At 44.7% G+C, this 25,166-nt stretch overlaps 6 protein-coding genes and 1 long non-coding RNA gene across 23 annotated transcripts; 3 read left to right on the forward strand and 4 right to left on the reverse strand.

The window, feature by feature from the left end:
* Positions 1-43: 43 nt before the first annotated feature.
* LOC131104383 (insulin receptor substrate 2-like) lies at positions 44-2,673 on the reverse strand. Of its 2 annotated transcripts, XM_058051490.1 has the most exons (6): positions 2,508-2,673; positions 1,860-2,247; positions 1,533-1,776; positions 1,006-1,255; positions 477-942; positions 44-410 (listed from the first exon to the last, which is right to left on the reverse strand). In XM_058051490.1, exons 2-6 carry the CDS (start codon positions 2,231-2,233, stop codon positions 182-184), a joined length of 1,563 nt encoding a protein of 520 aa, XP_057907473.1. In that variant the 5' UTR covers positions 2,234-2,247; positions 2,508-2,673; the 3' UTR covers positions 44-181. The 2 variants fall into 2 exon arrangements, with proteins under 2 accessions (XP_057907473.1, XP_057907472.1); XM_058051489.1 differs by having other exon boundaries at positions 44-942.
* Positions 2,674-3,065: 392 nt separating this feature from the next.
* On the forward strand, positions 3,066-6,603 carry LOC131104599 (cytochrome P450 4F3). Its single transcript, XM_058051947.1, has 13 exons — positions 3,066-3,496; positions 3,554-3,698; positions 3,774-3,827; positions 4,034-4,161; positions 4,568-4,689; positions 4,757-4,903; positions 4,962-5,070; positions 5,132-5,198; positions 5,259-5,388; positions 5,456-5,589; positions 5,655-5,719; positions 5,798-5,880; positions 5,951-6,603. The coding sequence occupies exons 1-13, from the start codon at positions 3,305-3,307 to the stop codon at positions 6,144-6,146; spliced, it is 1,572 nt and encodes a 523-aa protein (XP_057907930.1). The 5' UTR covers positions 3,066-3,304; the 3' UTR covers positions 6,147-6,603.
* LOC131104601 (uncharacterized) lies at positions 4,094-7,525 on the reverse strand. Its single transcript, XR_009119804.1, has 3 exons — positions 7,404-7,525; positions 5,438-5,561; positions 4,094-5,353 (listed from the first exon to the last, which is right to left on the reverse strand). It is a non-coding gene; the product is annotated as an uncharacterized LOC131104601 (long non-coding RNA).
* LOC131104600 (uncharacterized) lies at positions 6,923-11,153 on the forward strand. 2 transcript variants are annotated; one of them, XM_058051949.1, is made up of 12 exons: positions 6,923-7,005; positions 7,086-7,159; positions 7,792-7,947; positions 8,015-8,140; positions 8,229-8,392; positions 8,453-8,543; positions 8,616-8,714; positions 9,229-9,249; positions 9,358-9,378; positions 9,462-9,488; positions 9,558-9,620; positions 9,688-11,149. In XM_058051949.1, the coding sequence occupies exons 2-12, from the start codon at positions 7,108-7,110 to the stop codon at positions 9,705-9,707; spliced, it is 840 nt and encodes a 279-aa protein (XP_057907932.1). In that variant the 5' UTR covers positions 6,923-7,005; positions 7,086-7,107; the 3' UTR covers positions 9,708-11,149. The 2 variants fall into 2 exon arrangements, with proteins under 2 accessions (XP_057907932.1, XP_057907933.1); XM_058051950.1 differs by lacking the exons at positions 6,923-7,005; positions 7,086-7,159 and adding an exon at positions 7,226-7,728 and having other exon boundaries at positions 9,688-11,153.
* A 113-nt stretch (positions 11,154-11,266) lies between these two features.
* Positions 11,267-15,681, reverse strand: slc19a1 (solute carrier family 19 member 1). 14 transcript variants are annotated; one of them, XM_058051939.1, is made up of 7 exons: positions 15,619-15,681; positions 14,929-15,020; positions 14,496-14,788; positions 13,247-14,033; positions 12,986-13,178; positions 12,276-12,417; positions 11,267-12,184 (listed from the first exon to the last, which is right to left on the reverse strand). In XM_058051939.1, the coding sequence occupies exons 3-7, from the start codon at positions 14,778-14,780 to the stop codon at positions 11,993-11,995; spliced, it is 1,599 nt and encodes a 532-aa protein (XP_057907922.1). In that variant the 5' UTR covers positions 14,781-14,788; positions 14,929-15,020; positions 15,619-15,681; the 3' UTR covers positions 11,267-11,992. The 14 variants fall into 14 exon arrangements, with proteins under 14 accessions (XP_057907922.1, XP_057907921.1, XP_057907928.1 ...); XM_058051938.1 differs by having other exon boundaries at positions 14,947-15,020; positions 15,619-15,674; XM_058051945.1 differs by having other exon boundaries at positions 14,925-15,020; positions 15,619-15,674.
* A 1,001-nt stretch (positions 15,682-16,682) lies between these two features.
* On the forward strand, positions 16,683-22,180 carry arpc2 (actin related protein 2/3 complex, subunit 2). 2 transcript variants are annotated; one of them, XM_058051238.1, is made up of 10 exons: positions 16,683-16,919; positions 17,788-17,822; positions 18,183-18,295; positions 19,063-19,108; positions 19,231-19,417; positions 19,490-19,583; positions 20,047-20,173; positions 20,254-20,354; positions 20,872-20,972; positions 21,735-22,179. In XM_058051238.1, the coding sequence occupies exons 1-10, from the start codon at positions 16,846-16,848 to the stop codon at positions 21,754-21,756; spliced, it is 900 nt and encodes a 299-aa protein (XP_057907221.1). In that variant the 5' UTR covers positions 16,683-16,845; the 3' UTR covers positions 21,757-22,179. The 2 variants fall into 2 exon arrangements, with proteins under 2 accessions (XP_057907221.1, XP_057907222.1); XM_058051239.1 differs by lacking the exon at positions 16,683-16,919 and adding an exon at positions 16,980-17,060 and having other exon boundaries at positions 21,735-22,180.
* A 294-nt stretch (positions 22,181-22,474) lies between these two features.
* Positions 22,475-25,048, reverse strand: LOC131104579 (keratin, type I cytoskeletal 18-like). Its single transcript, XM_058051898.1, has 8 exons — positions 24,707-25,048; positions 24,562-24,644; positions 24,338-24,494; positions 24,103-24,264; positions 23,911-24,036; positions 23,578-23,798; positions 22,907-22,941; positions 22,475-22,718 (listed from the first exon to the last, which is right to left on the reverse strand). The coding sequence occupies exons 1-8, from the start codon at positions 25,046-25,048 to the stop codon at positions 22,489-22,491; spliced, it is 1,356 nt and encodes a 451-aa protein (XP_057907881.1). The 3' UTR covers positions 22,475-22,488.
* Between the last annotated feature and the right edge of the window lie 118 nt (positions 25,049-25,166).

Consider the following 25,166-nt stretch of genomic DNA (forward strand, 5'->3'; position numbering starts at 1 on the left):
TTATCCTTGCTATTTTTTCTCCACTTTACAGAGAAAGGCAGATAAACTTGCTTTCAAATGTCTTTTATTAATTTATACAGTGAAATATCCATGATTTCATTTATCACTCATACAAAAACAGTAAGCAACCAGGTTAATACGCATACTCTTCACCTCTAAGTAGACAAAGTCATTTTCTGGATCAGCGGTCTGCTTGCAGACAAGACAGCAGACATGATGAGAGTCGAGATCTTCTACCAGCAAGCTGTGCAGCTTGTGCTTGGAGACGAGGAGAGCGGCTTGCCACAGCGAGGGGCCAAGCCTGGGTTTGCATGGATGGGAATGCAGCACTTAAGACAATAGGCGACCAAGGAGAACAAGTGGGCCCAAAGGGTGGTGGCAGCTGTAGCTGGTGGTTGGATGGATGATGCCTGTCAGAGGCAGGAGATGGTGGAATGGCTGGACAAGTGAACGTCAAGGTACTGGGTTTAAAGTACCTGTTCCGTGATGTCTGCGGGGAAATGAAAGCTGGCCGGTCGTCTTTTTGCGGGCTCGCCATGGCAACATATTCATCCCAAGGGGCAGCGGAGGAACTGCGACTGGCCTGCGGTGACATCATCATGTATCCTTGACCCGCTTCCTCACCTGGTGCGGCACAAGTCCCTTCACTGCCAGTGTGCATCATCATGTCCATGTAGCCGTCACGCTCGGGCGTGGTGTTGTCGTGTTTGCTGGGGGAAGAGTCAGGTTCTGTTGTGTCACTATGTGCATGTGCTTGCGTCAGGAGAGGATCAACTGGTCTCCCTTTTGAGGACTTGTCTCTGTATTTGGGTCTGCAGCGTTTAGGGACCAGGAGCTGACTGTGGTTTGTGGTGGGGGATCGGCTGAAATCCGGAAGAACCCGAAGCGCTCGGACGGCGTCTCGGACCGCTTCGTGAATGTGCTGAGCCACGGCGGGGTTTCCTGTCAAAGCAAAAGCAGTGGAATCACGGTCCTGTGATGAGGCAGCATAAAGCTGGTAATCACCTTGGTCCTTCGCTTCCACCCAGATCTCTCCGGGACCGATGGGCACCGACCGACCAAGCTCAAAAAAAAAGGATCCGTCCAAATGGCCAAAGCGACGCACGCTGAGCAGGGGTATTGTGATGGAGGGCAAATCGCAGCACGCTCCCACTTGGGCCAGGATGAGAGAGGTCGCAGTGAGGCAGAGACGGAGCTCCCCTGCAAGACACTTGGAGCGACCCAGACCTCGAGGCTTCACCGAGACCTGCCAAACCTTGAACAGAAAAAGTGGTTGCATTTATTCAACTTCAATAAATGTCTCAAAAACACTAGATTCTTGCATATGGTAAGCAGAAAGCACAACTCAGCATTTTTAATATAAAATATTTAATCATTTTAATATCAATAAATGTATAAATGACAATAAAAATACTTATTAAAAATGTATACATTAAATATAATGTATTTTTTTTACATTGTTTAAAATACAATATAAATGATACAAATAAAAATGTATTTATGAACTAGCATCCTGGCTGGACATAAGTCACCTCAGTGAAGAAGCTGGCAGGCGGCAGCGTGCAGTAGCCATCATCCTCATCATCGCACCCTTGCTCTTCATCCTCACGCTCCTCCGTCAACATCTTCTTGAGGGCCCGATACCAGCCTTCTTGGTCCTGCTGGTCCTCTGCCACCAGCACCACGGTCTGGTCCTGAGCATACAGCGCCACCGTGAGGCCTTTCCTGGAGCTGCCCAGGCAGCCGACACCAATGCAGCACCTCAGGTAAATCACTCTGGGAAAGAGGAAGCCATTGAATTCCTTTAAATGCTCATTCGAGAGACAAACATCTAACAAAAAGGTACTTCATTTACAAACCCTTGCTTGCTGGGCCCAAACAGCACAGCTTTTCCAGAAGACTTTTCCATGGCTGCAAACTTCTCCAGAGACTTGTACCACTCCAGCCGACTCGGGCCAGTGTGACTACCCGCTCTGAGGACAAAATATCTTCTGTGGTTCCTCTCAAGCTTCCCCAGGTAGCCTTGTTTGACCACATCGCTCTGCTGCCCACAGGAGCTCATCAGGGTTCCCACCAGAGGGATGGAGGCTCGGCTGTTGCGGTAGAGGGCCAGCCCTCCTACATGACGGTCCGGCTCGCCAGCTCTGATCTGGGTCTCACCCTCACTGCAGGAGGACCACATTTGCTCGGAGCTGGAAGCTCTTCTCTTGTGCCGGTCAACCGTCTCCTTCATGTCCAGAGGGAAACCTGCACCGTCACAGACAGGAGTGAGTTAACACAATACATCTAAAAAGTCCTTCATCATAACTGGATATATCATAACTATGTCTCAAATCAAAACATTGTATTAAATACTGAAACACTAAAACAGTTTCTATTCCAATGCCACACATTTTTGGGGAATTTATTTGAAGACACTGACGAAACTGCTGTGTCAAAACTAGCTGATCTAAATTGACCAACACATTAGCTAGCTACGTCAATTATGTGGGTTGAGCCAAACTCACCTGATTTGAACAGGTATAAACATTACATCTGTGAGTATGCGCGGTTAAATTAGTTTCATTTTCTAGTAGAGCTCAAATTAACTGTTAAAAGCATTTTCTGTCTCAATGGTGCTCAGGTGCACGAAAGCGCTAATCAGTGTGGCCTTCACAATCAGCTCGTAAAAACCGAACATTTTATCCTCTTCATTTGCTCCCCATTGGGGGGCGGTACAGTGACGCCAGATGGAAAATGACAAATTGTGGTAATTTGATTAAAGCACCCTACATGCTCTATTCGACCGTCGGATACAGTAAACCCTGACCCTGAAGCTTATGTTGTAGTTTTGCCTCTAAATAAACTAGCAGCACTGTCGGAGAAAAACTGCTACTGGCAGAACAGTGCCCCCACCTGGCTGCAAAGAGACACGACAAAGCACAACATCAATGCAATGCAGGATGTACTGTTTTGATTATTTATCCTTTTAATATTTCAACTGAATGCTTCTAAAATTACGTTTTATTAGTAATACTACGACAAGCTACTTCTTCCACACACTGGGCCGATACTGATACTGTCTTTCATATTGGTAGTATCAGTATTTGGGTCAATCCGCCCACCCATACTGTGAAAAGTGAATAACCTATAGAGTGATTTGCTAGAGAAAGCTAGAGAAAAGCCCAACAGGAAGTGCTGCTGAAATAATTGCATCAAACAGGCAGAGCTGGTCTGGTTTGCAACGCGTGTTTCAACACCAGCGGCTTGTCATTGTAGATACGGTAGCTATCAACCTGCCATCTTTCTGTCAGTCCGTGCCAGAATGTCACTCCTCTTGTCTGCCCTTTGCTGGGCTGGCCCCTGTCAAGTCCTGCTAGTCGCCGGTGCTGGACTGGTTGCCATGGTTACGGTCTGGACGGCCAGGCTGTTGCTTCAACATGCTTGGTTCACTCACCGACTGTCCTGCTTCAGCAAGCCTCGTGCACACTCTTGGCTGATAGGTCACCTGGGCCAGGTAGGCCACTTGCACACACGTCACAACATGTGTCCCGTCTCTAAATGTGTGTATCAGATGCAGAGCACAGAGGAAGGTCTCCTCCAGGTGGATGAGTTAGTGCAGATGTACAAACATTCCTGCAGCTGGTTCCTCGGACCATTCTACCATTTGGTCAGACTCTTCCACCCCGACTTTACCAAACCTCTGCTTTTAGCACCCGGTAAAGTCACAGCCTCATTACAGGATTGTTTATTTCATTCCCCCTTCAATGGTGCTTATTCCTCTCGCCGAGCAGCCAGCATCACGCTGAAAGACGAGCTCATCTACGGTCATCTCCGTCCTTGGCTTGGTGAGTCTTAGTAATGGACCGTGAAAAGAGCAGTTATTTTATAGAAAAAAGTACAAATGTTAGAATGAAGTATATAAAAAAATGCCACAACACTGAGAAAAACATATTTTCACAAACATTTTTTTAAATATTACCATAAAAATCATCAGAACAAAGTAAACCTTATGAAAAAATTGACATTTTCTATCCTCTTGACTCCCGTGCAGGCCAGAGTCTGTTACTGAGCAACGGGGAGGCGTGGGCCCGCAGGAGGCGCCTCCTCACCCCAGCGTTTCATTTTGACATACTGAGGAACTACGTTGCCACATTTAACGCTTCAGCAGACACCATGCACGTAAGGCAAAAAGACGCCGAGGCGGAATCAGAGGCTGTGTCTAAACTGGCGCACTTCCATACTGAGTGCACTCGGTAGGAGGCCTTGGGGAAGACCCAGGACACGTTGGCGAGACTATGTCTCTCCACTGGACCGGGAACGCCTCGGAATCCACCGCGAGTAGCTAGGGAGAGGGAAGTCTGACCTTCACTGCTTAGGCTGTTGACCCAGCAAAAGAAGACGGATGGATGGATATGAACAACATATACATTGTATCGAGTTATACACAGAGAAAAAATTGCGACTGTGTGGGGATCCGTGTTTTCCATTTGAGACGCAGCCAGAATGTCTGAATGTGTTGACCAGAAGGATCTTGAAAAGTGTGGTTCCCTTCCCCATGAAAAAACAAGCCGTCTTGTGTGCACAGGAAAAGTGGCAGCGTCTGGTGGCGGAGGGGCGCACCACCATCGAGATGTTCGACCACGTCACGTTGATGACTTTGGACAGTTTGCTGAAATGCGCCTTCAGTTACAGCAGCAACTGTCAGGAGTGAGGACCCGCCCTCGACTCATCCCCGCTGCCTTTTTTTTTTCTTGAAACCTCCATGTCTCTGCAGGTCCCGCAGTGAGTACGTGTCAGCCATCGTGGAGTTGAGTGACCTCCTCATCGAGCGGCGCCAGAACATTCTGCATCACTGGGACTGGGTTTACTGGAAGACGCGGCAGGGGAAACGGTTCAAGAAGGCTTTGAACGTTGTGCACAGGTAACACACACGTGCAGGTGGTACAAATACAGCACGGTGACGTCGTGACCTCATGCAGGTTCACAAGAGAAGTGGTTCAGAGGCGCCATGCGCTCATCGACCAGTCTGAGTCCACCTCCACCCCGCATCGGAAAAGGGATTTTGTGGACATCATCCTGTTATCCAAGGTTTGCACGATGGCACACAGAAGCAAAGAGCATGATGAAATGACGCTGATGCTTATCTCAGGATGGAGACGGGCACGGTTTAACAGACGAGGAGATCGAAGCGGAGGCCAACACCTTCATGTTTGCAGGTGAGACGCGCACAGAATCAAGAGTCCGTCAGAACAGACCGTGAGCGTCTTCTTCTGCAGGTCACGACACCACGGCCAGCGCCATTTGCTGGACGTTGTACAATTTAGCACGCCACACACACTTTCAAGACAAATGCAGGACGGAGGTGCTGGAGCTGATGTGTGGACGCCAGGGTCGAGGAATAGAGTGGTTAGAAAAACAGGCACGCACACACCAAACGTTACAAGCACGTACTTACACAGGTGTTCTTGCACAGGGAAGATCTGTCCAACCTTCCTTTCACCACCATGTGCATCAGGGAGGCGCTCAGGCTCCACTCGCCGGTGCAGGCCGTAACCAGGACCTACACCCAAGACATGCCGCTGCCGGGGAACCGGACCGTACCAAAGGGTGAGACCACATTAAACAAAAAAAGTTTGTTATACTGTATCATGTCCTCCTTCTACCTCCACCAGGTGCTATCTGCTTAGTGAGCATTTACGGGACCCACCACAACCCTGACGTATGGACAAATCCACATGTACGCACGGAAACGCTTTTCATTGTCACTCAGTTGTAAATGTGCGGTCTTTGACTGAGGCTGTGCACTCTGGACCAGGAGTTTGATCCTCAGCGATTTGAAGGCATTCACCACGAGAGCCGCTCTTCTCACGCCTTTATTCCCTTCTCCTCAGGCCCCAGGTGCTGCTTCTTCAGTATCTACAGTACCTACACCAACCTCCAGTTGTGTGCTAATGACGTGTGTTTGCAGGAACTGCATCGGTCAGAAGTTTGCTCTAGCAGAGCTCCGTGTTGTCGTGGCATTGACCCTGCACAGGTTCCGCCTGAGCCTGGGGGTGAACCCCAAATCTGGCTCTGAAGAGGTTCGCCGTCTTCCCCAGCTTGTGCTGCGTGCCGAGGGCGGCCTGTGGCTGCAGCTGGAGCCTCTGACCCCGCCCAAGTCATGAAAATGCCACTGATGTCACCTTCATGAAAGCAAAATACATCTCCTATCACACCTTTTCACATATCCAAAATTGAAAAAAACGAGCCGTCTTGTGTGCAGTCTGACTAAAATTGATCTCTATGAGAAGCCGGCAGCGAGTCAGCAGCTCAGGGACCATCTATAAATGTTTTCCTCTTCTTCTTTGGTATTATTGCACTAATTCAATGTTGCCCACTCCTCAGTAAAAGACGTAGCTAATGGCTGTACAAGAAATCGCTGGATCACGTAATTGGTTATTTTTCCATTTTGGTAATTTTTTATTGTGCTTCATAATTATTTTGGAGATTACTTATCATAATAATCATGAATAAATCCAATTCTGTAACATGTACAGTATGTTCAAGTATGTTTGATGTGATTGTTTGGGTACAAGACACTCAAAGAATTGGCCAAAAAGGGTGAAACAAATGTACTCTAATGTAATCACACCCGCTGCTTTCAATGAAAGGAGATTATTATTATTAATTATCAGGATATTGTAGTGTGGTTTTGGACTTCTCCATACTCAGGTGTGTTAGAGTAGTTCAATTCATTTGACTGTCACCTTTTTCTTTTAGTTTTTTTTTGAATGTTTGCCCTTTTGGTTAGTTTTTTTGACACTGGATGTTTTACACTGGTTAGTTTATGTACATTTGTATGTTTTGCTATATAACAACCTTTTGTTTTGGAGCTATTGAGCTCGGAGGTTCGAATCTGTGAGTATCTTTTTAACTTTACTGCAGGAGTTTCTTTTTTTTTTTTTTTTGAGTGTTGTTGGGCGGGGCGTTTTTTGCCACTGCACCGCCGTTTCCGGAAACAAAAAGTTTCTCATCACTTCCAAGGTGACTATCTAAAACATTACAAATGACTTGTTTTAAGTGTTAAATCTATTGCTTTAATCTATTGCTTTAATGTCCCCCAGTTTGGCCGAAGTGACAAGGAAGATGCAGGCGTGGCTGGCGGTCATCTCCGTCGTTTTAACCGGTTGCTGTGCTGGTAAAGTACATCTCTTTTAAACAGTTTTAGCCCTACTGGAAACACCAGGCTTGCGGAACCAACGTGTTTACTGTAGTTTCTTTCAAATGATTTATGACATTATAATGTCACGGACAACGCTAGTTTTAGACACGTCTCAATGACAACTTGGCTAACTGGAAATGTAACAATGGGAGCTTAACTGAAGTTGAACACTTGTATTTAAAGAAGAGCAGAGCACAAAAAGGGACGGGAATCTTCAAACCTGTGCAGGCTTGACATGACGCTAGCATTTTGTGAAAAGGTCGTGAACCTGGCTGTGTCCCATTTCGCGTACTTTGGGAGTGCATGAGTGTTCCTGTGCTGTTCTGCCAAATGTGGGGCAGCGTTAGTACCCGGATGATGCACTCAACACGCCCCAAATGGCGGGTGTGCATATGGACCATAACCACCGTCAATGACTAGTGGAAGGGGAGGGGTTGCAATTCATAATAAATAATGAAAAAGAGGAAGCGGATAAATACCGTCATGTCTGCTTAGTGTGTTATGAATCTGGGACAGCTCTATGTCAAATTTGGTGCCCTTGGGAAGTAAGTACACAGTATCAGTAATAATGGAAGTATTCCATTTGAGACTCTTCTACCTCCTTTCAGGGTCAACCATTTACAAAAAGGTGGGCGATGAAGTCATCCTCAGGCCAGTTGCGGCCTCTAAGACCGGCCCCTTTGTCAGCATCATGTGGAAGCACGGAGATGACATTGCGATCCAGTGGGACGGTGAAAGCACAGAGGTGTATCGTCAGTTCAAAGGTATGGGTTCACATTTGAAGCCACAGACGGGCATTGAGGAGGAACGCTCAACTTATTGTTTGGAAAGCTCGCACGAGGCTGAACCACGCTAGCGGGGAGCTGACCATCATGGGGCTGACGCAGGATGACAGCGGCAGATACACGCCTGAGATCAACTACGTCACCTCCACACCAACTCATCTCAGAGTTCTCTGTAAGTGGATAAGCCATACATCCCGTGTTCCTTGTTGGAGAACATCAAGGAGAAACAGAAGATGACACTGTCTTTGTTTCTTCATTAGCGTCTGTCCCCGAGCCCACCGTCTTCACGTCCTGTGATGCTGAGGTGACAACGTGCACTTTGACATGTGCCGCCAACACCGCAGGTGCAGAGCCCGTCACTTACACTTGGACGTTTGGCGATTCGGTGGAAACAAACTCATCTAAGGATCACAGGATTCAGAAGGTGCTTTGCTGTAAATGAAACTATGTCACGTTAAAAATACTGAACACGAAAACCTCTCAGGACAGCTCAAGTTCAGGCGACATCAGCTGCGAGCTGGAGAATCCAGTCAGTAAAAAGGCTAGCCAGTCAACTCGAAACCCATTCGTCACTGGTGAGCTATCACACACAAGTCCTGTTCGAGGACTCACCAGAACAAGCAGAAAACTTGCCTGTGTTTTCACAGCGAGCGGAGATGGCATGAAGTTAAATGTCGGAGTGACCGTCTTCATCTGTCTGGTGACTGCAGTGGCGCTGCTGGTGCTCTTACACAAATGCAGAACAGGTGAGACGTCAAAACCGTCAGGAAACAGGGGGCCACCATCATACCTTATGGCAGGAACTTCTTATCCAGCTCTGACCATGTGGAGCAGAGTTAATGTTTACATTACCATCAAGGTTTGTCTACATGCCACGCCCACAGCCAATGGCGTAGGCTAAAATGCTTCATACAACCGTCGAGTCGCCGTGACATGGATTTGGGCTCGTACCGAGGAGGAGTTTGTCAAAATACCACCCCTGGTTTTGGCCTAAAATGGCCAGTCCAAATCAAAATGGCTGATTTCTTGTACGTTTGTGAACATGGGTTGAGACACAGCCGCCAAATTTGGTGACGATTTGTGAAATATGGGGCGCTGCTGGGTGACTTTTGGGGTTTGGGCTTGCCAACATTATTATTTTCCTATGGGGAAAACTATAGTCTCAATGTGGACTCATCAGTGTGGGGCCCTTTGTACCAGAACACTCTATTTGACTTACTTGTTTTTTTTTTTAATTCTGTATGTCTTCATTGTACACAGGCTTGTGGTTCTTCCAAAAAGGTAAGCATAAATAAAATATTGTACAATCAGTGATTATCTTGCTAACTGGTGATCTCAATTTTTTTAATGATCTTTTTATTTTTTTGCTTAATCTCCCAATTCCTATAGATTCCAATCCATGGGAAGCAGGTTGGTATCTAATATAACACTTGCTAATCCAAGCAAAACTCATTTTTTAATTAATCTGAGTTATGATTTGTTGTTTTTTTCAGACTTCTGGAAACGACGGGAGACGCAAAGTAAGTACCAGCTGCTGTGTCCTTTTTCTTTATTTTGAAGCTTTTAAAATGTGACAATCACATCTGTAGGCGGAAGCGCTCTGGAATCAAACGGCAGAACAACTCATCATCAAGAGAACACACAAGTGGAAGGTATTACTTGAGAAAAACACTTTGGGCAGTATCCCAACTTTTCTTGCACTTTTTTTGTCTTTGGCAGAAGAAACACCAATGACCTAGACGGCCATTCACTTTTCATGAGTCTATTAACAGTTGATTTAAGCAGCGAGAGTGTGGATGAGAGCGTGCACAGAGCAACCACAAAACAAGGGAAAGCACACGTAGTTCCTCATTGCAACCTCAACTTCAGACAATAGCAGGAAATCCTGCAGTGTGGGCCAGCATACCTGACACAGGCTGGCACCAACATCAGTGTGGGGAGGGAATGCACTGATGACATAGAGGGAGGGGGCGGGTATGGGCAAGTGGCCATTGTCAATCAACAATGGCATCATTGTGCACTTTTGATGCATTTTAATTGAATACATTATTCCCGTGCACCTGTCCTCATTTGAACACTGACATGTTCTTACTTTAAACAAGGTTGGCAGGGCCTCGTGTTTTCTCTTTTAATGCACTGCATGTTTATATGTCAACTTCATTATTGCACAAAGTTCCCTCCCCATTTAAAAGGTTGTGTAATAGTTTGTTTTGTACAACATCTGTTTTGTTTTTAAGCAGTGTTTTAAATAGTCAAATAAAATAAACCAAGACAAAAAAAGTATCACTTTCAAATGCAACCATTCGGAAGCACCAAGTTGAAATGTTTGACGCCAAATAAGTTCTGTATATTTTCTGGGTGGGAAAAGGAACCACTTGTAAAGACACACACAAATAACCTTATACACGGTAAACTTGTAGAAAGATGTGTGAATGCTTGTTCCTCACGTATGGAGCCAGAACGCTGACATGAAGTTTGAATATTGGCGAAAAATGTTTGCATTGTACGAGTAGGAAAACAATGACAAAGTCGTAAATTTACGAGAAAAAGTGTAACATAAGTCCCATCTTTTCATAGCAGTCTCAAGCAATGCCTGTCACACAGATTATTAAAATAATGGAGAAGGTATGATGGAGTATTGAAATAATGGAGATTTTGAGAATAAATATAAACCGAATATATAAATAAAATCGTAAATGTACGAGTCACCAGTCCGAACCTTATGTAACAGGCATTGCCTGCGACAGCTATAGGGGCTTACGTGACGTGAAGGTAAGGAAGTGAGATGGGCTAATGCTAATAATTTGTTTATGCTTATTTTCTCGTAAAATTTATGACTTAAATATTTAAAAAAAATAATCTGAAATTCAAAGAAAAAGTTGTACATTTATGACTTCTTTTAAATTTATAAATGTATTTTCGAAATCTGAGATCCCCCTCCCCCCAAATGTGGCCCTAATACACTGTCAGAGCATTGACTCAAAATAAGTATTGGCATTGAAAAATGTTGAATTCAAAATATTAAACCAAATTAACAATTTTTTGAATGTCTATATTTCATTTTTCAATTCAACAATTTACAAGCTTTTTTCATTATCCAAACAATGTCAGTGTTCTGTGAACACATCCAGGCAGGCGCCTGCAGCTGCAAAAATATCCCTGACTCTTCAATTTTGAAAAAGCCATCATCTGCTGAGAGGTGCTGACCAAAACACGGCATGAAAAACAAATGAGTACGGTACAGCTGACCAAACAACACAAAGACTGAGGCAAAGTTTTCCCTTTAAAAGAGACCAGCTACATGTTAATCAATTTATTCTGTAAATTTAAACAAAAAATGTGGTTAATCTTGTTGTTTTACAGCAATTGGACAAGTTCACAGCTTTTTCAGCATTATTCTAGCATAAATGTACATTTTCACATTCCAGATGAAGTATATCATCCTACTCCAAAAAAAAAAAGTAATCGCTTTTATCAAAAGCTACAAAATGTTCCTATTGCATACATTCGTAACACTACTTCCCATAATGATCCAGCAGCCATCCGCTCCACCCAAAATGGAAAAATGTCCCGTATGGTCTAATTGAGGGATTTGTACCGCAAGGGAAATAATCTATAAAACTTAAGATCCTTCCTTCAAATGCAAATCCCATCTGTTTCATTGCATTTGGAACTAAAATTATTCACAAGAGTCAACATGACATCCATACTAGTCATTTTAAAGCGTTTAAAGTTATTTACAATGTGATTATCCATACTAAGAAAAAAAAAGGTTTAGCATGGTGTCCTCATGATGACGCTGGAATCTTTCCTTTGCCGCTGGAGACACAAAAGCAGCTCATCCTGGCCATCGTGAACGAGGGGGTCCCGCAACACTGATGCTTAGTGTCATTAAAAGTGCATTGGATTTTTAAAAATGTGAAACTTTTCACTCCTGATGCTTGTATCAGCCAGCGGGTGAGGCACTTAGGCATGATGACGGCTCATTCAAATGAGTCAGAGGTTCCTAAGAGGAGGAGGACTATTATGTCTTGGCATTGTTGCTGCTGGATAAAGGTTCTGCCTCAGCGGCGACGTTGGTGAGCTCGGGCAGCTCGGGCAGCTCAGATTGCTGGCCGGCTCCGCCTTGGTTCCTGTAGTGACGGATGATAACGACGGCAGCGCTTATGAAGTAGATGACGGTGAGCACGGTGAAGTAAATGAAGTACACCAGGAACTAGAAGAGAAGACACCCGGCCCGTATCAGAATGGAGCTCATCAATACACGTTTTTGTTGTAATATAGCGCGACTGAAGGTCACACTTTACCTGACTGTGGACATCCAAAGCCAGGCCCCGCTTGTCGGCAAATATCAGGTTGATGATGGTCTTCAGGATGGTTCCCAAGAAGGTGTTGATGCCAAACACCAGGGCACAGAGCTCCTTGGTGAGCGACGACGCTATCTGAAAACTAAACATCAGGATGTTACAGATGCCTATCATCCACAACCCTGATGTGAGACAACACGTCTTTCTCTTTTCTGTGCACTCTAAAGAGGCAACTAAGATGGGACACACGTATCCCACCTAGAAAGCCCGCTATTAAAACATCTCCAAAAACCTCCAACAAGGTTTTATATCCGTGCTGTGACCGTGTAGTAACGGGTACAATCAATGACTTACAGTATTTAGTCATATTTTACATTGGCATACAAGGTGTCAATGCACCAGTAATGTAGTTCTTTGTCGCTGTAGCTTGGTTAATATGCAGCTTGGTTAATATGCAGGTCACATTATATGTAAATGGAGCCTTCCTGTTCCTCCTGGGACGAACCACACCCGTTGCCACCTGGCAATTAGTCACGTTTATTAGGATCGCCCTTTGCACCAGTTCGATGCAAGATTATTCCCTCCACTTCTGCTTGCCCAACAGCAGCTTTAACAACAACGCTACTGAGGAGACCCACGCAATAATCGTCCAAAAGATTTTAGCTGGACCTGGTTTTAGCCTGGTTATGGGCAAATAAGTCTGCACTCACGTGGCAATGGGCACCAGGAACTGGTAGAAGCCTCTGAAAAGGACGTAGGACATGTAACAGACCCAGAGGTTGTCAGTGGTGCCCATGAGCAGCAGCAGCCCAGCTTGCAAGGCCGTGATCACGGCGATGACCAGCTCTGACCAGATATTCCATCGGATTTTCACAAAGCCTGCGGTGAAGGCGGTCAAAGCGCCTGCAACAGAATGATCATCAACTTGAAGAAGGTGCACACGTAACACTGAAGCTGGAGAAATGGCTTACTCAGTAAGGTAGAAGCAGCCTCCACGCCTCCGTTGTAAACGTTTTTGTTCTCACTGGATATGGAGAAGTTGCTCCACAGGATGTGGACGTAGAACAACACCAGGTAGTACCCCGTGGAGTTGAACACCCACCACAGCGACCACAGTCGCAGGTTGGGTCTTTTCACCACGGTTCTCAACTCCATCAGCATCTGCACAAAGATGGAATCCTTCCAGCGGGATGCAGAGCATGGCGCAAGGGCTGTGGTCAACCCGCCATCCTTCGGGTTCATCTTGTCCAGTTCTGCCTTGGTGGCTACTTGAGCGGCCGCTTCTCTGTGCTCCTGATTCCACGCCTGGTTGAAAAACAATGAGCGCTTTGGCCAGGGCAGGCACAGCGACAGCACCAGACCAAAGCTGACAAAACCCAAAGAAATAGCGCTGAGGGTGGTGTATGTGATTTTGCCCACGGAGATAAAAAGCTGTCCCAGCACGGAGCTGGTGAACACTCCCAAGAGGACGGAGGAGCGCGAGTAGCTGGCCACGCGCTGGTAGAGCCCAGGGGTGACCAGGGAGAAGATGTAGGAGGAATACGCCACACGGCATGCCATTGTCACGCCATAGAAGAATTCCATGAATTGCATCTGAATGAGTGATGTACCCAAGAGCAGAATGAGCCAGATCACCACCTGACTGATACCCTGGATGACCAGAACTGGCTTATAGCGCAGAAGGTCGGTCAGCAGGAAGGTTGGAACCAGCACTGCCATGTAGGAGTACGTCAGCACCGGTGTGATCTCATTGGTCACCTGAAATTGCAGAAATGACAGGGAAATTCAATCAACGAGGATTCTTAGATCTTGCATTATTTCTCATTCGGAACAAATAATGAAAATTAACATGTTTGTTTACAAATGTAAATATTCATCAATGACAACCCAACAAAAATAGTTATTCACATTTTTTCTTATTCAAACAAATATTCCCCTTCCAATAAGAGTTAATCATAGTCATTCCTAATGCAAACACTCAACACTGACCCACTTTCAGAGGAGGAATGTGAGCTTTCACCGCAGTAAGATGGATCAGTGATCGCCTCACAGGACACTCATTATTGCCAATAGCTCACCCAGAAAAAAAGCCTGCATCAATAAATCTATTTTCCTTCCTTAATTATGACCCGTATAGCAGTAGTAGAGTAGTCTTAAGGTAGAAGAGTATGATGTGGCAAACTGAAACAAACATACAGTAGGCCTGAGGGCACCACTGACCTGCTGCTTGGTAAAGTTCTTTTCAGTGCTGAGCAGATATGGCGTAATGAAGGGTTCCCCCGGCTTGATGGATGCCATAAATCCATAGAAACACAAAAACATAATGGCACACATCCACTTTCGGGGCTCCTCGGGCTTCTCCGGGAGATGATTAGAAGCAGCCGGCTCCTCCAAAGTACAGACCGCCATCTCCAGCTCTCCGTTTTCATGTCCTCCAGCGTCTCGAGCTGCAGGCACCTTCTGCTCCATCTCGGTCTCTTGCTCTGCTGTTCCCTCTGCAACCATTGTGTCAGCTGATGTGGCACAGTGAAAACGCAACTCGGTCAACTCTTGAACCTTGTTTTCGTTCCAAACAACAGTTGGAATGGTGTGTGTGTGTGTGTGTGTGTGTGTGTGTGAGGTTAAAATGCTACATGCCGTCACCCTCACACACATAAGAGAAGATGTTGACCTTTGCTTTGTTAGGCGCTGCAACAATGTGTTACAGCAAGCTTACGTAGCCGCCGGGTTGGTTTCATTGTTCACCTGAAACAGAAAAACATTCAGTTAATTGGGAATACTGCTGCTTTCCATGGAAACACACACGTATACTACAGCCGAAATACAAACGGGGCTACATTGGTCAAACATTAGCATATGGCAATATGGCAACCACTTTAAAGGACAAAACGTGATTCATTTATTTATTTTTGGGGTTAATGAATCAACCGTAGGATAACACAGTAACGTAGCTTATTATTAAGTGGATTTAAAATCAAATGGAAACCAGACCACCAGTCACCGTGCGTGTCTAAGTCAACTGTCAACAAGCCCGAGTACAATATTAACAATTTGCAAATGAAATACAATAACCTGCTACTTTGCTAAATCGCCGTGTGATTTGAAAAATACCTTTCCGTTCCAGCAGTCCGTTTGAAAGGGAATAAGCAGTAAATGCAACACATTGCAGCTAACTAGCTAACGATGCAAATAAATAGGACAGGAAGTTTGCCGGCGCAAAACTCACGACACATTCCTGACGGTAGGAAAATGACGTCGCAACACTCTCTATTGCCGTTTACATTTGAACGGGGTGCTGTAACAGTAAATTTAATGCGCATTTAACTTACTTAACATTACATACCTCGTGTATTGGCATAGTGTCTTCGGCGTTCATTGGATGAGTCCGTTTTGTTTTCGTCGCAAGGCATTCTGTGAAATGCAGTTTGCCAGTGGAAAATGGCAGCATTACAGGGACCTTCCAGAGGTGGCAGCAGTGTACCGAGAGAAACACACTACATAACGTGTTTAAGAAATTATAAATACGTAATTAAGAAATTATAAATACGTAATGAATATTTAATAAAGTCATAATAATTAAGAAATTTATCAATATTCATGTTTTTAAAATGTTTTTGAATATTTGATTTTTTTAAATTACATTTTGTCAATTCAAACGCTTCAAATATTTGCATTTAGCATTTACTTCTGCACAAGTATGGACGTGCGCGAATGTAAGGAGTGTTGACGCTTAATTAAAATAAGTAAAATGAATACTAATATAACTAATATTGTTTATTTTGTTTAAAAAAACACATTTAACCTTTTCCTGTCTGTTTCCCTGGGAGTTTTGATAAAACGTATTTACAGTATATATCAAAGAAAACAAACGGAATAAGTCAAGCCTACCCTAAATCGTAAGAGTTGTCACAAGGCTTTGTCATACATCCTGTACTGTAGTTATTGACCTTCTGTGTTGCTAAAACGATGCTCTCTGTGCCTTATAATTACGTACACCGTGGACAAAGATGTATTTGCTCATGTTTTTTTCAGAAGGATAATTTATGACTTGAGTGCTTTCTTGTCTGCTTTGACTGACAGATGAGATGCAAAGACAACACATACACAATGACAATAAATGATTAATTATTCACCACAACAGGAGAAGCATGATTTCCAACAATTCTAAGCAATGTACTTGATTGTTATTGTTATTTCATAATTTATACTGATCCTTCGCCCTATTCCTTTTCATTTCGGGCATGCTGAAGTGTAAACACGCCATGTTCCTCTATGTAACTCATTAGCACGCCGGAAAATAAATAAACCATAAATCAACAGCAAAGAAAATACATTACTGTGGCTATTTATTGGTTATTACGAATTTCTTACAGGCAACACTGCGGACGACCAAGTCTTTTGGGGTCCCGAGTGTAAAATACGCGGAAGTGACAGGCGGAAGAAGCCTCGGCGGAAGCGGTCTGGTCTGTCAAAGGAGGAAACATTTAGCAGAATTTGACACAAATAGAATAACCTTATCAGAACTGCAGCGATTAGCCCCCGTCTTGTTTGACTCCACAAATCCACTGCGATGATCCTGTTAGAAATCAATAACCGCATCATAGAGGAGACGCTGTCGTTGAAGTTCGATAGCGCATCAAACGGGTGAGAATCATTGTTACACCTGGCTAGCGTTGCTAACTGCGGCTAGCTTCCCCCTTTAGCGCTTCTCTGCTTATGCGTGCAGTCGTTAATGTTGTGTGGGATCGTTTACCGGGACCGGTGAAGGTTTACAGAACCGAGAGAGTCAGTAAAGTTGTAGTAATATGTATGTGGGGGGGAAAGATCGAATGCGCTTGACTGTCGGCTACGACTGCTTCGCCTCTAGCTGGGGTGTGTCTCAACGATCCGTGTTGTCAACCCCAGTTCATGATGTTTCCCCTGAACGTTCGCTTGACACATTTGGCTTGATAAATGCTATTAAAAAAAAAAAAAAAAGTAGCTGCATCAGAATTACTAGTTTAAATAAAACTGTTATAGCAAGCTAACTTGCTTCTTTGTAATAGGCAAACGTTTTCTGTTCCCGTCTTTGATGTTTGGGTCGTTTTGTAATAGATATTATCATATTATATTTGTCTCAAATAGATGTAATTTGATAGCTTTTACAGCAGTCCCTGTACAATATTTATTTAAAACTATTTTTATTTGCCTCTTAAAGCACCACAGAGCCCGACAGTCGGAGTTGGATAGCTCGCTAGCTCGCTAGCTAACAGCTTCCGCATTCCAGAAGTCAAGCTGAGTCAAGTCTGAGCTGCACTTAGAGATGCACTCTATTAGAACATGCATAGAATTCAACTTAGGCAAGCTGCAGCAGCATCCACCTCTTAAAGTCCTAGTTTATGAACAAAAGCCTCAGTAGTATTTTGCAGGTTATAGAGTATAAGGTGCAATAATCTGTTGAGACAAGTACAAGGTTATTATTTGTGTTATAAAATCTGTTGGTAAAAGCTTACCTTTGATGTCTTCCTTGCAGAACAAAGCCAGAGGCTGTTGATGTGACGTTTGCAGGTAAGACAGGACATGTCATCAAGTACTGTGGTTACAATCAGACTCCAAAATGATTGTAAATAAGTGACTGCAGTAGTTTTGTTGTACTTTTTGACTGGACGAGGACTTTTCAAAGACGATTTCCATGAAAAGTCATGTAATCTGCACATGTTAGTGTTAAAACCCTCATTGGAGCATTCCTGATTTTTAGAATATGTCAATAAAAAAGGCACTTTGGTCACCCTTGGTTAATGCTATGGCTGTTGGTCTTGACTTTGAATTATGTTTGGTGTCGTTTGTCGAGGTGTAGAAATGAGAGCTGAGTCTACACATTGTTAAAAGTAGAACATGTGGTCTGTACATGCTGTCCTTCTCTTGTAGACTTTGATGGTGTCTTGTACCACATCTCCAATCCCAATGGAGATAAGACCAAAGTGATGGTCAGCATCTCCCTCAAGTTCTACAAGGAGCTCCAGGAGCATGGGGCCGATGAGGTATGACACACACACTTGTCCTACTTTCAAGTAAGCGGAAAATAGGGGAATGAGGTCTGCATTACTTTTACTGCCATGTAAGGGGAAAAAAAAAACACGCAGCTGCGGAGGCCTCCAGTAGAAACAGGAAATGTGTCTGAGGCGCGCTCGCCACAGGCAAGGAAGTTGCAGCCACTGTACGAATGCTTTGGCATACGTCAAGGCATCTTTTTATTCTTTAGGCTGATAGAAGAAGCAGCTTATTCAAATACCTGATTTCCAAAATGACAAGTGACTATTAGAGACAAGGTCCGCCTTCCAGCCTGACCCCTTTAATTAGCTCCAGACGATACCACCCTCCCAGCCTGGTTATTTAGTTGTGGTATGGAAATGTCGTTTGACTGCCTCCCTTTTTCTTTTTTTTTTGTTCAATTTAAAAAAAAAAAAAACACTAGTTATGTTTTACAAAGTATGCATCAGTCAGCCTTTGGCTCAGATCTGCCACCTGTGGACTTCAGCTGGTGTTGCACCTTTTCGGTTGAAGCTCTTGCAGCTGCAGAATGGAGTTGTGGAGGAGGCAGGGCGTTGATCTTTGTGCACCTGGTCCCCAAATAGCTCCAAGGGACTTGCGGACATGGTTGTGCCGCCAGGTGTAATTACTACTGTTACTTTATGATGGCTTTCCTAAAGATACCCAGTGGAGACATACCAAAATGCCATTTCTCAGTGATTGGACTATTGGATGGACTATTCACTAACTAACATGCAAATACCTCTGTTGTTTTCAGCTGCTGAAGCGAGTGTACGGCAGTTTCCTGGTTTCACCAGAGTCTGGTATGTTTATGTGAATGTCTGCTATCTCTTTCCAGTCTCTACCTGCTGCTTCACATCTGTTTCCCAACGTTTGTCCCAGAAAGTGATGGTTTGACAGTAAGTCCTGCTGTTGTTCCTTGCAGGCTACAACGTGTCGCTCCTATATGACCTGGACACTCTACCAGGCAACAAAGACCAGGTGGTGCACCAAGCCGGGATGCTGAAAAGGAACTGCTTTGCCTCCGTTTTTGAAAAGTACTTCAAGTTCCAGGAGGAGGGCAAAGAGGGCGAGAGGAGGGCCGTTGTCCACTACAGAGATGATGAGTCCATGTATGTGCAAGAGTTGAATGATGTGCCCCCTTTTTTCCAGTGGTTTAAGCGTTAACTCTTTGATGCTCTCAGGTACGTGGAGGCCAAGAAGGACCGGGTGACAGTGGTATTCAGCACGGTCTTCAAAGATGACGACGATGTCATCATCGGAAAAGTCTTCATGCAGGTGTGTGTAGGGGGGAAAAATGTTGTAATTGTGTACTAAATTGTATTGGTCGTGTTATGAAAATGTGTAGTGATATTTTACACGGAAAACTCTGTCATTACTTTATGGCTAATTTACTGTACACACCAATTTTAAATTTCATGTATCAATAAGGCTCGGCTCAAGAGAAATGTAGTAATGCCAGCCATTTTTGGAGATTGTTGCAGCCTCAAATAGGCCTGAGTTTTTTGCAAAAATTGTGAAAAAAGTTTTTTTTTGCAGGAAAAAGTGTAAGTTTCAGTAAATACAAGGGGCAACTTGTACCCGAGGAGTTACGTGATGCACATTAATGCACCATTCTAAGATAAAGCTAGCTCAGCACTGATGCTGGTGTTCAGTATGAAGTGTCCATTATCTGAATCCAGGAGGGTCTCATCGCTGACGAGTTAATGTTGCAAAGTGACAAAACTGTTGATGAATGTAGGAGTTCAAGGAGGGTCGGCGAGCCAGCCACACAGCCCCCCAGGTGCTGTTCAGCCACAGGGAGCCGCCTCTGGAACTCAAGGACACGGACGCGGCCGTTGGGGACAACATTGGGTACATCACCTTTGGTGGGTTCCTGCGCTGCTAATTTATCATTTTCCGACACGACTGTCATGATACTACTGAAGGCATGCTGTGCTGTTTGCAGTCCTCTTTCCACGTCACACCAACGCCAACGCCAGAGACAACACCATCAACCTCATCCACACCTTCAGGGACTACCTGCATTACCACATAAAGTGCTCCAAGGTAAGCTGGGAGGCGGTTTTGCTGGACTTGTTGTTTCTGTTGCATCATCTGATAAGAGTTTGAGTTAGTTTCACATTTCTGCACCTGTTGTCATAAGGGCATACATTCTGCTTTAATAACAGGCTTTTAAAGAGTCACTGTCATTTTAGTTCCACCCTCCATCCTCCTCAATAGCAGGCACGATACGTGGAGTCATCACACTGGTTTTAGAGCTGACGGTGGGCGTTTGGGTACACATGACTCCTACTTCCTTAATGGACCTGTCCATTGTAAATGCATTTTTTGAGCCACTTTAATGACAAACGTGTTTGTTTGACTTGTGCAACGTTATGTGTTCCGCCGCTAGATAATGAAGTCAGATGTTTTCAGGAGACAGGAGTCTGTGTGGGCGGATTTACAGATTTATGGACGGGCGGTTGTGTCTCAAGAAGACAAGAGAACAAACAATAGTATCCTCTGTAAAGTCTTGTAGCAATAAATGATGATGAACATCTTCTATCCACTCATTCCTCTGCAGGCCTACATTCACACACGCATGAGGGCCAAGACGTCAGACTTCCTCAAGGTTCTGAACCGTGCCCGACCCGATGCTGAGAAGAAGGAGATGAAGACCATCTCGTACGTAGCTTCTCTTCGTCTCTGCTGATCAAAATGGGAGTGGGGGAAATGACCAACCACATGCTAGCATTAAGACTAAAATACAAGGCATTCAGACGACTCATTCAGACAGTGATGATACGTATGTCGTATCCTACGCTGGTCACTCTGTGTCAGTCATGTCACTGTACTCTTCGTTGAGATAAACAAGCACCAGACTTCTATGGCAACTTTGTATTATCGCACAACAGGCACAATAATTCCTTACACATAACTCATGTCAAGATAAAACTCAACTCCTGACGTCACTTCATGTCCGCTCACCACTCAGCTCCTCCAGCACCGTAACACATTCACAGCAACACACCAATTATGTCTACTATATTAATATGAGTGTGAAGGTGACATTTTTAAAAGGTTTTCTATTGATAGTATTCCATTTTTATATAAGGAATCCTACTTCCCAGGTATGCACTTATCACCGTCGGGTGTTGAAGCAATGAGCCATGATAAAGGAGGGATTACTGTATAGCCTTTTTCTGCTCATCTTGTGTATTTCAAGAGTGTATTACAAGTTAGCCTAGAAGGAGTTTTTACTGGGAAAACCTTCAGACCTTTGCAAATACATCATTTAAGTACTGCAAATGTAACCACCCCAAGCACAGAGCATGGTTGTTCTGCAGTTAATGTGTAACTCCACCAAGAATGTCCACTCATTCTCAAGTCATCAACAGATAAATGCCCGCACGGCCCCAGTGTGTTAATTCCTCCTCTCTTTGTCAGTGGAAAGACCTTCTCCCGCTGAGGTGGAGCCCCAAGAGAGCTCTGAAGCCATCCTGGCCACACCCGAACGCACCACGCTTCGACTCGGCGCCTCGCTGGACAGGCCTCCAGGAAGCCTCTAAAATGCCCCACACAGCCCATCCAAAACAGTCCTGTCTTGTTTTTGTTGTTTGATTTCTTTATAATGAATAATAGAATTGGTCAGAAAAGCCAAGGCTCAACATAAAGAAAACAGGGCATTCCCTTGCTTTGCATAGTTAAAGAGAATTATTAGTCCTATATAAATATATATATGAAAAAAAAACATTTTTGATACAATATCTTTGACTCCATTTGGTACTCTTACTTGACCCTCACCATCTAATATTCATGAGTTGCTTTCTACCCTCCCCTCTGTCGTGTCATTGTCATTTGAGGAAAAAAATAAAACACTCATACAAAAAAGTGCAGGTAGCGACCAAAGTTATTTTTCCTTTGTGTGTCCGAAGTTCATCCTGTGGGCCATTTGTGGCCTGTAACATACACATCCAATAATCTGAATTTAAGGCCTTAAAATTTATATTTAAAACTGTACTAATGTTAAAAAGTAGGTAACAATTGTAGGTGGGATCTAGTGACAGATGTCACCTACGCACAGTTAAAAAAAAAAAAGGTGTAGGACCACTATGCTAATTAGATTAGTCATAAAGATGGATGAGAGGACCAAGGATTTTATTTCTCATTCTTTATTTAGACACAGGAGAAAAGTGTTGCCTCAAGCTTCTTCCTCTTTGCTCTCATTCTTGGATTTTTCCTCTTCAGATTCAGAGGAGGAAGATGAGGACGAGGAGGAAGACGAAGACGAGCTCCTCTTATTTTTGGGACTTTTCTTTCCACCAGGGCCGTTGGCTGGCTTGGTTGCCTCGTCCGCTTGGACTTGAGGAGCTTTCAAATGGCTGGATTCTTCCTGCTCCTCAGCTGCCCCTCCATCAGGCTTGTTCCAGTCTTGGGAAGGAAACATACAAGGTTCAGACTTCCGCTCCATCCTTCAGAACCGACTCTTGTCTTGCTTTTGATTGGCTCAAATTACGTAGCATGCAGTTAGCAGTTATGGTCGCCAAATAGGCCGATTTAATTTCACAAATTCAATTCCACATTCTTGATTTGTTTAGGCAGCCGCATCCGGGACTTACCGGCAGCCAGCGCATCTTCTATTGAAAACTCCAAGCTGTTAGGGAAGAAGAGGATACAAAACACACTGAAAGTTTAACTTGTGCTTGTGTGATACAGATACGCCCGTTCATCTAGTGCAGGGGTGTCCAAAGTGCGGCCCGGGGGACATTTGTAACCGTGGCACTGTTTTTAAGTGGCAAGTGCAGGTTGTCAGATTGATTAGATAAAAAGTCCTAATTATGAAATAAAAACTCATAATAAGATGACATAAAAAGTTATAATTTTGAGAAAAAGAGTTTAAAGTAATAGGTAAAAATTTGAGATTTATGAAAAAATATATGTCAATATGACTTTAAAAAAACAAACAAGCTAAGGTGTTAAGGTGTTTAAAAGCTAGTTAGACGCCAATTCATGCATGTAAACATTCACTACCGTTCCTGGTGGTGTCTGCTGTCATGACTGGGGGGTGGGGGGGGTGTTAATGGCCCAAATAGTTTACTGATATGCAAAATATGAGCTTGTTTCTAACAGCCAGCGTTATCGATATTTTGGCAACCAAATGATACTGAGCGAGTGAGACCTAATCAAACTGCACGGTGCTACATTGAGCAAGAAGGTCAACTCCACGGAAAAACATTTGGACACCCCAGGATGGGGTACAAGATCTTTCTGATAAATACTGGCTTTTCACCTGTCTTCGTCGCCACACATGAGCCGCTGGTAGTTGTTGATCTCGCCCTCCAGCCTCATTTTCACGCACAGCAAGTCCTTGTTCATCTCCGCCTGGTTCTCCACGTGCGCCCTCACCTTCTTTAGCTGCTCCTCCAAGTCCAGGATCATCTGGTTCAGGGGGGCCAGCCGCCGACCGTTCTCCAGCTTAGTGAACCTCAGGTTCTCCTCCAGATTGTGGACCTGTGGAGACGCCAATGTTTATTGCCACTCTTCCAGGTGTGGTTTGAGTGCAGGTTGAAGGTGTAATGACGGGGCAGTGAAGGAATGCAGGTGTCTGTCTGGGACGTCTCACCGTGCTCTCCACGCCCTGAACCTTGATCTCCAGATATTGCTTCTCCCTGAGCAGATCTTTGAGCTCCGTCTTTCCGATCTGCAGCACCTCAGTGTTCTGTGCCTCCTCCACCTTGATGTTCTCAAACTAGAGATGAGGAACATGGTGAGGTCCACAAAGGAAGGCAGGAAGAAGGAGAAGGTTGAGGTCTACCTTGCTCTGGTACCAATCCTCCGTCTCCCTCAGGTTGGTCACAGCTAGTTTGTCGTACTGCACGCGTATGTTGTAGACAATCTTGGGCAAGTTGGAGCTAGGGGTTTCAACCTCTACGTTCACCTCCGACGTCTTGATCCTATCACGCAGGTTGTCCACGGCCTACACACACACACACACACACACACACATTATTAACACAACTCTGTCCATGGCTGTGATGTTTCAGCCTCACATTTTTGTGGTCCTCCGATGAGATGGCCAGCTCGTCCTTCACCAGCTCAATTTCCTTCTGCGTCTGCTTGTTGTTCAGCTTGGTGTCCTCAATGTTCTTCTTCAGTTCCTCCAGGTCCTTTTCAATGGCCTTCCGGGCCTTGGTTTCGTCATAAAGTCTGTGAAAGAACAGACACGTGTTATTCCCGTGGGAATTGATGCTTATTCACCGGATTGTGCACAAACTTGTTCATGAAGTCAGCGTTGGCCAGCTTGGTGTTGTCAATATGGAGCAGCAGCTTGGCATTGTCCATGGTGATGGCCTTAATCTGAGGGAATATGCTCATTAGAGGAGAGGATGAAGAATATTTATGAAGAGAAAGAGGTCAACCTTATCCTTGAGTTCATTGAGCGGCTTCTCCACCTCATCCCAGTCGCGACCTTTTGGGGCTTTCCTTTTGGCCAAGATCTCATCAATCTCATCCTTCAGCTGCTGGTTCTCCTTCTTCAGCTGCTTCACCCTGTCCAAGTATCCGGACAGACGGTCGTTGAGGCCTCGCAGGGTCTGTTTGTCGTCCGCTTGGACCACGGGAGCAGACGGAACCGCACCGGAGTCGCGCTCAACGTGGTCCTTTCGCAGCACGTTGCGCAGACCCTCCAGGCTGGAGACCGACGCCCTGGATCCTCTCCCGCCGGCACCACCGAACATGCTCGCAGCCGTGTTAGAAGGCATGACGGAAGAGCAACCACGCTCAAGGTAGAACTTGATGGTGGAGGACAGCTCCGGGTGAGTTTTATACCCTTTTTAACCACACCCAGTGATGCAAGTTCTCCTACATCATTTCGCTTTG

This window comes from Doryrhamphus excisus, chromosome 16 (genome assembly GCF_030265055.1).
Source record: "Doryrhamphus excisus isolate RoL2022-K1 chromosome 16, RoL_Dexc_1.0, whole genome shotgun sequence".
NCBI lineage: Eukaryota > Metazoa > Chordata > Actinopteri > Syngnathiformes > Syngnathidae > Doryrhamphus > Doryrhamphus excisus.

Bases quoted from the DNA above. Each gene is read 5' to 3' on its own strand.
- LOC131104599 (XM_058051947.1), top strand. From the start codon at position 3,305: ATGTCACTCCTCTTGTCTGCCCTTTGCTGGGCTGGCCCCTGTCAAGTC. The intron at 3,699-3,773 runs GTAAAGTCACAG...CTCGCCGAGCAG, and splicing joins ACCTCTGCTTTTAGCACCCG to CCAGCATCACGCTGAAAGAC. The intron at 4,904-4,961 runs GTAACACACACG...GACCTCATGCAG, and splicing joins GCTTTGAACGTTGTGCACAG to GTTCACAAGAGAAGTGGTTC.
- arpc2 (XM_058051238.1), top strand. From the start codon at position 16,846: ATGATCCTGTTAGAAATCAATAACCGCATCATAGAGGAGACGCTGTCG. The intron at 19,584-20,046 runs GTGTGTGTAGGG...TGATGAATGTAG, and splicing joins TCGGAAAAGTCTTCATGCAG to GAGTTCAAGGAGGGTCGGCG. The intron at 20,355-20,871 runs GTAAGCTGGGAG...ATTCCTCTGCAG, and splicing joins ACCACATAAAGTGCTCCAAG to GCCTACATTCACACACGCAT.
- LOC131104600 (XM_058051949.1), top strand. From the start codon at position 7,108: ATGCAGGCGTGGCTGGCGGTCATCTCCGTCGTTTTAACCGGTTGCTGT. The intron at 7,160-7,791 runs GTAAAGTACATC...ACCTCCTTTCAG, and splicing joins TTTAACCGGTTGCTGTGCTG to GGTCAACCATTTACAAAAAG. The intron at 9,621-9,687 runs GTATTACTTGAG...TGTCTTTGGCAG, and splicing joins AGAGAACACACAAGTGGAAG to AAGAAACACCAATGACCTAG.
- LOC131104579 (XM_058051898.1), bottom strand. From the start codon at position 25,048: ATGCCTTCTAACACGGCTGCGAGCATGTTCGGTGGTGCCGGCGGGAGA. The intron at 24,645-24,706 runs GTTGACCTCTTT...ATATTCCCTCAG, and splicing joins TCAATGAACTCAAGGATAAG to ATTAAGGCCATCACCATGGA. The intron at 24,037-24,102 runs GTAGACCTCAAC...CCTCATCTCTAG, and splicing joins AGGATTGGTACCAGAGCAAG to TTTGAGAACATCAAGGTGGA.
- LOC131104383 (XM_058051489.1), bottom strand. From the start codon at position 2,233: ATGAAGGAGACGGTTGACCGGCACAAGAGAAGAGCTTCCAGCTCCGAG. The intron at 1,777-1,859 runs GTTTGTAAATGA...CCTCTTTCCCAG, and splicing joins TTTGGGCCCAGCAAGCAAGG to AGTGATTTACCTGAGGTGCT. The intron at 1,256-1,532 runs GTGACTTATGTC...TTTCTGTTCAAG, and splicing joins CTGCCAGCTTCTTCACTGAG to GTTTGGCAGGTCTCGGTGAA.
- slc19a1 (XM_058051932.1), bottom strand. From the start codon at position 14,930: ATGTGTGTGAGGGTGACGGCATGTAGCATTTTAACCTCACACACACAC. The intron at 14,034-14,495 runs GTCAGTGGTGCC...CTGCAATTTCAG, and splicing joins AGAACTTTACCAAGCAGCAG to GTGACCAATGAGATCACACC. The intron at 13,179-13,246 runs GTAAGCCATTTC...ATTCTGTTGCAG, and splicing joins GGCTGCTTCTACCTTACTGA to GCGCTTTGACCGCCTTCACC.